The 11,217-nt window shown below is 29.9% G+C and overlaps 1 protein-coding gene and 1 non-coding gene across 2 annotated transcripts; one reads left to right on the top strand and one right to left on the bottom strand.

Annotated features, from left to right (window-relative positions):
* Positions 1 to 1,079: 1,079 nt before the first annotated feature.
* Smp_024290 (putative map kinase kinase protein DdMEK1) lies at positions 1,080 to 7,064 on the bottom strand (the record flags this gene model as incomplete). The annotated part of the gene is made up of 3 exons (XM_018789684.1): positions 1,080 to 1,276; positions 4,223 to 4,856; positions 6,300 to 7,064. The coding sequence occupies 3 exons, from the start codon at positions 7,062 to 7,064 to the stop codon at positions 1,080 to 1,082; spliced, it is 1,596 nt and encodes a 531-aa protein (XP_018655102.1).
* Positions 7,065 to 11,054: 3,990 nt separating this feature from the next.
* On the top strand, positions 11,055 to 11,121 carry Smp_tRNA_01976_Gln_TTG.1.1. Its single transcript has one exon. It is a non-coding gene (tRNA).
* Positions 11,122 to 11,217: the final 96 nt, after the last annotated feature.

The raw sequence follows: 11,217 nt of genomic DNA on the forward strand, positions 1-11,217 counted from the left end.
CTTCAAACGCCACAAAATGAATTTAAGCTTCACACCATCGCACAAGCAAGTGGATATCAGGACTCGGTGGCCGAGTGGATAACGCGATGGCGTTTGAAGCGAGGGTACTGGGTTCGAGTCCCAGAGTGAACATCAACTCTGAGATGCAGGTACATCCAGCTGACAAGTCCCAAATAGGACGAAAGGCGCATCCTGGATTTCACTGCTAGCCACTATCCATCTCTGCTTACCATGCTTGTGAATTAAGGATATATCGAGGCAATACGCACAGTATGCACATATGCCAATTAGAGACTGACCAGTTGCAGTCCTAACACATCGATGGGAAGATTCAAACAAGCAATACAAAATGAATTTATTTTAATATTTGCCTGATTTGTTTGCATTATGATTTATTCTAGTAAAGTTAATATGATGTTTTGTTGAAACACTAGTATATCCGATAATACAATAAGATTTTCACTCTATTCAAAAAGGGACAGTAGATCCACAGCCAGGAATGAGAAAAAGGTAATGATATCAAACAAAAGATTTAATTCGAAGTAAAGAAAATAAGATTTAAGTGAAAATAGTTCTGGAATCAAAAGAGTAAATATGGAATTTATATACTCATGTAATTAGAAGTAGACATCAAAAAGATGAATGGTAAATGGAAACAACAGGAAGGGATTTCCCAAAACAGAGTTGGATGGAGAATGCTGTTGGGTGGGCTATACACCTACCTGAGGGGTAACAGGGGTAATTAAGTAAGTAATGGAATTGACTATCTCATGTGTTACTTATAGTCACTTATTAATTTTTATTATTCCTATAGGTTTACTCAAAAATTCATTGTTAATAATCGTTGATTTGATGAACTGGTGCAAGGATTGTTTTGCAGAATGGTATTCCTAACATTAAACTAAGATTCTGTTGAGACGGAATTACGAGTACGATTTAACACGTAAAGTTGAAATTATTTGCTAGTTGTTAACATATATATTCCCCACAGGTGAAAACTTTCTTGTTTTCAAAATTTCCCTTATCAAACCCAGATTTTGACATTTAGAAACCGGAAAAGATCATTGTGAAGGATGATATTAAAGTACTTCATTACTAGAAAACAAAACAGAAATAAATAAAAAATGAATAATGAGCTTTTTTGTTTTGATAAAACTCACCGTAATCATTTGAACTGTAGGGATGGATATAGGAAGCATATTTGGTGTACCATAGTAAGTACTATAAGTATTAGAACCATTGGTTGTTGAGTTGGAATATTCCGAATTTTGAACTCCTATATAAAAGAAGCATATTAATCGTGCATATACCTTGACAGTAAAAAAACGTCATAGGTAAGTTTACACCAAATACATGAATAAACATTAGTCATACTCTCATTTGTGACTGGTTTCCAGATCGATTACGAATATTCTGCTGGAAAGAATGTGATTGATTGCTTCTCAACACATCGAAAGTGAAACATTTATTTCCAAGGATATTAAAAATATCTCACAATAACATATACTGACAGAAGTAATAAATGTCATTCAGTGAACGCTTGCTTGTTGATCTAAATGGATCATAATCATTGATAGAACAACATTGATCCTGTTAATGATTATATGTTTATTTACTATTAAGTAATCCTGAAGTAAGATTAAGGAGCTATTTAGTACTACTTAATTGTTAAGAATTCTTTAGCTGTAACCGTTATAACAGAAATGGTATCAATTATCATATAATTGTCTTTAGAAGACAACTATTATTTGAGTGATTCAAAAAACCTACGTTCTCTTTTCATCTATTTTCTTTTAATGTTCAACTATTTTTTTTAATTTATGTAACTAGATGATACAAAAGAAAGTGTGGTGCAATGCTTCGTTAATCTTTCACCTCGAACACCGTTATAATACAAATTTCAACGGTGCATGAAATCAGAAGGCAAAGAGTAGCTGCAAATACAGTTTATTATCAAATGACGCAGGTCACAAAGATTCAAGCACATTAGTGTAAGTATCAGTGACCAAACACAAGCAGTTACATAGGCAAATTTACGGTCAAATTGTATAAGGGCAACAAGACAAAGCAGAAGCTAATAATACGATTTGAGTGCATACATATATGGAAAGGATTATGAATCATCAAATGATAATTAAGCAATCAACGTTTTGGTTAGAGTTTGTCATGTGCTCTAATGATCACAACAGTACAAAGATCTACGCAAATTTTTACTATCCAAATGACAATGTCTGTTAAGTAAGTTAATAAAAGGCCTTAACCAAAATTAACCTTAATCGAAATCGGATGTAGGATAGTTGCTATAATAGTTATGCAATTACAAGGTTTGATTTCAACTTAAGTCATACACTAATAATTACTTCATTATCCATCATTAATATACAAATTCCTCAGTTTTAACAGCTATTTGATAAATTTACATTAATTCCTTTTTTTAAAAAAATTTAATTCCCATTACAGTAAAATAAATATAACTCATTTATATAACAAATAGTGAATAATTACTCATTATTTCGTGTGAAATTATATAACAACTAGTGATCGGACGAGAACCGGTGCTTTCAACATGGTATGGTCGCAGGCATAACAACTAGTGAGTTACAATATATCCAACTATCCTATTTAATATAGTTCAATTTTAATAGTAGAATTTTAAATAAAAGGGATGAAATATCTTTAAATTATAATTATAGAATGTAAAATTTATTTCAAACTTGAAGAGTATGGAGCTATTGTTGTGAACGTGAGCACAAGTGAGAACAACCGAATATATATGAACACACAGAACATCTTAGTTAAATCTGAGAACCATACAGTAAATAATTCATTTGCGAAATGTCAATCAATTGTCTCAAAATTGATTGTTCCTTTTTTAAATATCAGTCAATTGTTTCAGACTTAATTGCTCCTTTATTTTCATACCGATCGCTTTTTGTTCCCGTTCTTTCCTTCCTTAACTTTTGCTGCCATATATTCTAATCCTATCGACTATCGTTATATACTACTCATGTCGATATAAGTAACACACACCATTACTATCCTTTAGAATTGTACTTTGATTTTTTCAGAATTATTTTCTTTCTATATTCTTAAACAGATTTATTATATTTTAAGGCATTTTTTAAAAATTTTACATACACGCATACCTTAATAATTGTTTAACTTCATTACAAATAAACATAATAGGGTTAGGTAGGTTTACTTTTTTTTTTAACGAAAGATTGGAGCCATAGTTAGTTGCCTTTTTTTATAAAGGTAAAACATTTCATTAAAAAGTTAGGCGTCAAAATTTCAGTTCAGTTTCTATTTGAACCCATATTTTTTTGCTAAATGAGACCAAATTTTGTTGGTTTTGTGTGTGTGTGTGAAAAATTGTTTTAAACAAAAGCAAACTATTATTTATCAATTATAGAATACATTTTCTTTTAGATATTAATTATACTCATTTATATTATGTTGGTTTTATAAGCTTATGATAGACATTCTAATTGTTGATATATGAAAAACAATAATTAATCTTTTGTATAGAATATTTATTTGTTAGATGCTTCACTTCATTCTAAGTTAAGGTTGAGTGACTAACATAGTTTCATGCATAGATGGGTGTTTTATTGTATCTATGATATCAATTACCTAATATTATCTATACTTTGTATAATGATATCTACTATCTGGATTTGTTATTTTTAAAGCTAAACGAATAAGAAATATCACCGTAAGTCAATCATTATCATATTATAAAATGGACTAGAAAAAATATTCAGTTCATGCTCATGTACCTACAGAGATAATAATTTAAAAGAATTATTATCAGAAGGGGTTTTGTGGAGATTTGGTATTTTCATAGTTGAAAGCGTGAGTCAGTTGAAACTAGACCACCAGGGAAAACCTGAAAGCATTGGACGGCCGTTTCGTCCTATTACCGGACTCCTCAGCAGTGCGCATCCACGATCCCGCACTCGCGAGATTCGAACCCAGGACCTACCAGTTTCGCATCAGAGCACTTAACAGATAGACCACTGAACCGACATCTGATGGTGTTTATCTAACTCCAATCAATCCACTGCCTGATGAGAATCAACTTTAAAATATACTTGATAAAAACTGATTTTAAATGAATATGACAATCCCTTCTGACATAAATAATTCAACGATTAGTTGAATAACACATTTCTACTAAACATTTAAACTATATTTTTTATATACATTTAAAGAAACTTACCTGAAAAATTCTGAAAATTATTTATATTATTCATACTCATTGGATCTACACCTAAATTAGCATCGAATAAAGGATTAGATGTGGATATAAATTGTCCATTTGAATCTAACCATGTAGTTATATCATTATTTGAAATACATTTGTTTACATTAGAATTATATGCAAAAAGTGTATTATTAACAGCTTTATTTATTGACATGGAATCATGATTGAATTCATTTCTATTACTTAAATTCATTGTTTGTGAGCAGGTTGTTATTGATGATACTGTTGTTATCGTTGATGTTATTGTTGTTGTTGTTAAATGTTCCGGTGTTGGAGGTAATGGAAGACTTGGTGGTGGAGGTAAATTCATTGGATTAAATAAACGATTATCTCCATTACAATGATTATAAGAAATATTAAGTTTTGATAGATCTATACTAGAATTATTTGATTGAAATTGTTGCATCAATGTATTGTTTACTGTGTCAACTTTTGCATACGGTTGAGAATCACAATCAGATCCAGGTAGACTTGTGTAAATTGAATTATCATGAAATGCTTTACGATAATTAATATTGTTTATAATATTCTCATCAGATCTTAAATATGTTCCATGGAAATGTGGAGTCATAGATCCAGGGGGAATAAACTTTAAAAGAAAAGATTGTCAATATACATAAAAATTTATATAGTTATTAAAGCATAAATGGTATATTTGGACATTTTTAATATTGATATGACCAAACTGTCGATGTCTAAATGATCTCATAAGATTCCTGATAAGAAAATTAAGGTTTATGATGTAGTAATCACATCCTTTATGTGATATTTTTTCCACTTTATCCTAACATAGTATCCAGTAGCTTCTATAGAGTTTATGCACTGAACAAAAAGTTACATTCGTCTAAACTTTCAAACTTATAGAAACTTCAAAGGAAGCAATTATTCAAATCTTTGATTCCTTTTATCCTATAAATTTACTAGCCTTTATTGATTCGTCTTTATAGTAATTTGTAATGCATTACCTTATGTTATATCAAGTTTTTACTAGGACTTACTAATGATAATTTTATCATACAACTATCTACCATACATAATCTATATGAAATATTAACTGGAAGGATTTAACCTGAAACATCCTTTCCTTGAATAATAAAAGCTTTATAATAATTTAACACTTGAATTCATGAGTCATTTGAAACTAGACCACCATGGAAAACCTAAGAAGCACTGGACGGTCGTTGTTTTGATCATTTCTTAAGAATATAAATGAAATATTTTGACGTGTATAGAGATATACAACTGATATTTATCAATTTAATCTTATTATTTTATCATTATATACAATCAAATCTATGTCTTAAATGTAAATTTCTTTTAAATCGCTATAGTACAAGCGCTTTGTGTTTAAAAGCTAGTTAATCATTATGAATAACAAAAGTAGTTAATACGGTATAATGTTTAATGATCATTGTTATATCCTAGTCAAGATTAAATTACAGGTAACTTCTGAGAATTGTTAATGGACTAATATTGTATATATACTCCTATTGTATAACTGTTCAGAAACTAGATTATGTATATCTATATTCCTCTTGTCATAAGCTCCATTTTGACCTATAGATTATGATTATACGATTTACTGTTCTCAAATTATGTTCGGTTTATTCACTACCGTCTCCCACGTTCACAGACACATTTTGGCTTGATCTTGTATGAATGTTATCTCCTATTTTGTGGTGTGATGTGGTCTGTTTGGCTGGTATATAAACCAAGTATGTTTGAATTAAATGATTCGCATAGTGGAAGCTGTCATTAGTGTTCTGAACTCAACTGGACGTGCTAGGCGGACTTAGGACTAATGAGGACGCTAAGCTGCTCATACTGATCGGATGTTATTGGTTTAGCACAGTACTAAGATTGAACAATTTGTATTTCGATTGAAGAATAAATCACGCGATAGCTAGTTGGGTTTAAAGTCACAACAATCATTATACTTAATTTATATCTTTTCAATAGCAAGTGTTTTATAAAAAAACTTCAAATAAGAAAAATTGATTATATAACATATTTCATAGTAAATGAAACTTACATTTGGTGTCATAAGTGATACAATCGGTAATGAATCTTTCAGATCAAATGATTTTACACCGGGTATACTAGTTGTTATCAAATTAGAACCAAATTCATTCGATAATGAACTAAATAGATTATTTGAATTTATATGTGTAGGATAATTATGATTATGATTATTATTATCATCTAATCCAATTGATTGAAATGATTGATGTAATGTATTAGTAGTTAAATTAATATTCATTGGTGTTATTCCATTATTTGGTAAAAATTGATATCCACCTAAATATGTAGTTGTACTAGGTAATCTTATAGTTGATTCTTGACATCGTTGAGGATGTTGAAATTGATATTGTACATCACCGATTGTATCATTTGTTGTAGTTACTACTATATTATTCATTAAATTATTGATTTTTAATTGTTCTGTTAATAATGATACATTTTGAGTGTTTATTTTATTATTTACATTTGAATTTGAATCAAATTGTGTTGAATCACTGAAACGTTTATTTGTTCTATGAAATTTATGACGAAATGATATATGTAAACGTTCTCTTCCCCATACACAAAATAAACAAAATAAACCAAAACATATTAATATTACTAATAGACTACAAATAATTGCAAGTATATAGGTTGTTGTTTGTCCTAATGGATTATTTAATGTTGAAGATTGTTCATTTAATAAATATGGAAGACTTGTTGATGTCAATTGAAATTCTTGATGATTGAATTCATTAGGATCATTTCTTTCAGGTTGAAATTTTGAATTTGGCATTCTTACTATAAAATATTTAATAAAATTGAAGAAAAATAAATCATTCATATACTTCAATAGTAAAGAAGGAATTGTTTGTGTTTATAAAGGCTAAAATTGTGAATAAATTAATATACTGTATAACTAATCAATTCCAGTATACAACTTCAGTGTTTCTTAATAGTTATGAGAACGTAGTACTCATGGACAACTTTATTAAAAAAAATCAATTTGATATTATATGCAAAGATGGATAGTGGCTAGCAGTGGAATCAAGGATGTGCGTTTCGTCCAATTCCGGACTCGTCAGTTGGATGTACCTGCATCTCAGAGTTGATGTTCTCTCTGAGACTTAAACTCAGTACCTTTCATTTCAAACGCTATCGAGTTTTCGACTCAGCTACTGAGTCCTGATATCCACTTGCTTGTGCAATGTGGTGAAGTTTAAATTCACTTAGTATTGTTTGTTTGAATCTTCCCATTGATGTTTAGGACTGCAACTGGTCCCAAATAGGAAGAAACGCGCGTGCTGGATTTCACTACTAGGCACTATCCATCTTTGCTTATAAAAATAGTATTTTGTTTATAACTAATTAAATATCACAAAGTGAAAGAAAAATCTTTCCGCTTTGTTTTGATATAAACATGATAAAACATGACATCGAATCGTTATTTTTATCTTAAAAAAGAAAGGAAAGCTACATTATCCATTTGTAAATATCATAGATAGACTATCAGTAGAAATTGAATAGTTCAAATCATTGAATATTGAAAATATATATCCTGAACTTCAAAGAAAGAGCAGCATATTTACAACTGAAGAATATCTGGAACTCAAAACAAATGTCAATCAACACCAAGATCAGAATTTTCAATACAAATGTCAAGACAGTTCTACTGTATGGGGCGGAGACGTGGGGAACTACGAAAGCTATCATCCATAAGATACAAGTGTTTATTAACAGTTGTCTACGCAGGATATTTCGGATCCGTTTTCTAGACACTATCAGCAACATTCTACTGTGGGAGAGAACAAACCAGGTTCCATCCGGCGGAGGAAGAAATCAGGAAGAAACAATGGAAGTGGATAGGACACACATTGAGGAAATCACCAAACTAAGTCATAAGGCAAGTCCTCACATGGAATCCTGAAGGTCAAAGGAGAAGAGGAAGACCACAGTACACATTACTCCGAGGAATGGGGACAGATATGAGAAGAATGAACAAAAGTTGGATAGAATTAGAAAGGAATACCCGTGACAGAGTGGGTTGGAGAATGCTGGTCAGCGGCCTATGCTCCATTGGGGGTAACAGGCCTAAGTAAGTAAGTAAGTAGGTAATATCCTGAACTTATAATTACCTTAATCACTTTTAACTAACTTAATGAAATTTTCCATTTACATCCTCCATACTTTATTTTATTTCGAAAAAAATTGTTGTTAAGCATCATAAATGAATCAGTAGTTAAATTTTAAAAAAATTAAATTATTGAATTTTTTATCTCAACATTTTAACAACACAAATAAGAAAAAGAAAAGGAACTGGACATTAGAAAAGAACACAGAATACAATTACTACTCATAAAGATTTTATCAATTTTTTTAGAAAATTAGAAAAATATAAAATGTGTAGGGGAAAGAAAAGACAAGGGGAAAAGATATTCAACTTGTTTATTATTATTATCATTATGGTTACTGGTTTTATCCTTTTTGCTTACTCTTTCTTACCTATTTACTTACTTATTTATTAAATTGCTTAATTCAAGAAAAAAACATACATATAGCATAGATTGGATAAATAATAAAGGAATAAATTTTTTTCTAAAATTGATTATTAAAAACATCAAATAAACCGCTTGAGTTTTTTTTATTTTACTGTATAACAAAAAATAATAACCGAGCGGGATTTAATTCGTTATATGTACATCTGTACTTATGTATGTATGTATGTATGTATGTATGTATGTATCAATGTGAAGTAAGTTATAATCGTATAATGTTAATCTCAAAATTTTATTGTTATTTAAGGGTTAGTGTAAAACTTTAGTAAAGATGATTTATTACATTTAAATAGATGTAAAAAATATTTTAGTTTATTGTAAACAGAAAGAAAAAACAAGAGGTGGAATAATTGTTTATTTATTATTTTAAGGTTAATCTCATGTTTAACCATTACTCATATATCCTTATCTTAAATTATTTAGTAGTAAAGGGGATCAAAAGAATTGGTGAAAGTTAAACATTAACACCATTCGATACCGAATAAATGGTCTAGAGGTTAAGCGTTCTCGCACGAGACCAATAGATCATGTGTTTGAATCCCGCGAGCGGCATCGTGAATGCGCATTGCTGAGGAGTCCTATACTAGGACAAAACGAACGTCTAGTGCTTCCAGGTTTTCTATGGTTGTCTAGTTTTAATTGACTCATGAATTCAACAATCAAATTAATAAATTAAAAGTTTCGTAAAGAAACAATAAAAGAAAATAATAATGCTATTTAAAATGTTGGCTCTGAGAAATCAGGTTGAATCGTTTCCAAAGAGATATTTCTCCATTGAATAATAATAATAAATTTCATGCTTGTTCTGTCCTCCTATTTATCATTAGTATCATATTTAATGTACAATGCACTTTGTGGGAAATAGAGTAAGATTTCTTTCCTGCATTGTTTTGTGTGAAAAGGAGTAGATGCAAGATGTATTCACAACAACAACAAAAATTATGAAGTAAAGTTTGATTGTAAAAAGTTGCAAAAGAGTTCATTTATTCAAAAAAGTTGATCATTAAATAAACTTATGAACAATTTCCTTGATTCTGATTTCATTATAAACTGATTGTAATCGAAATACACTATTGCTTAAGGTACCATGGGATTATTGAACGACACATAATAGAGAATGATATTACACCACGTGTTACAATGTATAAACATGCAAGAAAGATAAACAGTTTTAAAGTAACGAAGATGAAAAATAAAGGAATTGAAATAAAATTAAGGTTACCATAAATTATATCAGTCAAAAGCAGTGATTTTAAAGCAAGATATTATTCTGTTAATAACTATTAAAATAGATTTTCAACTTTATATATAAGAAGGTTAGTGATGTATACAATTGACAAACTCGTGAGGTAAGACAACTCATGGACAATATCTGGTTGCGATCATGTTATATCACAAATATATTATAGATAATAACTTATCCAGAAGGTTTCGTAGTCTTGATGCAATGAGGTACAGGTTACATGAAGTGACAAGCTTTACAAATGATGATTATTAGTCAGTTTATTTAGATTGAAACATGTAATACACATAAATTCTTCCTAATCAACTAGTAATTATCAGTAGTTTTATACGAAGTGTAATATAAATAGTCACTTCATTCTCATCTCTCTTATACAACATAGTTATTATCAGTGAATTAATTAACTTTTTTCATAGCCGTTACATCATAGGTTTCAAAATAATTCATAACTTGTTTTCATAGTCAGCTGTAAGTAAGACAGATTTTATGCTAAATCAATACAAATACTTCAGAAGTTATTCTACATTCATTTACTTCGATTTAATGACTATCATTAACATCTAATTATTAAGGTTTACTAGACAGACATTTAATCATATATTACTAGCTGAAGTAATACTTTTCAAGTGAGAGGTAAGACTGTTTCAGGAAAAAGACAGACAGGAAGAGTTTTTTATGCAAATTAATACAGTAGAAACAAGTTCCGTTATCAGGTGAAAATTTTATTACAAAATTGTCTATATATATATATATATATATATATATATATATATATATATATATATATATATATATATATATATATATCCATCTTTGCTTTCAATGCTTGTGAATTCAGGCTATATCGAGGCAATACGCATAGTATGTACAAATGGCCAAAAAGAGACTGACCAATTACAGTCCTAAACATCAATGGGAAGATTCAAACAAACAATACTAAGTGAATTTAGATTTCAACCCATTGCACAAGCAAGTGGCTATCAGGACTCAGGAGCTGAGTGGATAACGCGATGGCGTTTGAAGTGAAAGGTACTGGGTTCGAGTCCCAGAATGAACATCAACACTAAGATGCAGGTAGATCCAGCTGACGAGTCCCGGATAGGACGAAACGCACATCCTTGATTCCACTGCTAGCCAGTATCCATCTTTAT

Source organism: Schistosoma mansoni, chromosome W, assembly GCF_000237925.1.
Source record: "Schistosoma mansoni strain Puerto Rico chromosome W, complete genome".
Classification (NCBI taxonomy): domain Eukaryota; kingdom Metazoa; phylum Platyhelminthes; class Trematoda; order Strigeidida; family Schistosomatidae; genus Schistosoma; species Schistosoma mansoni.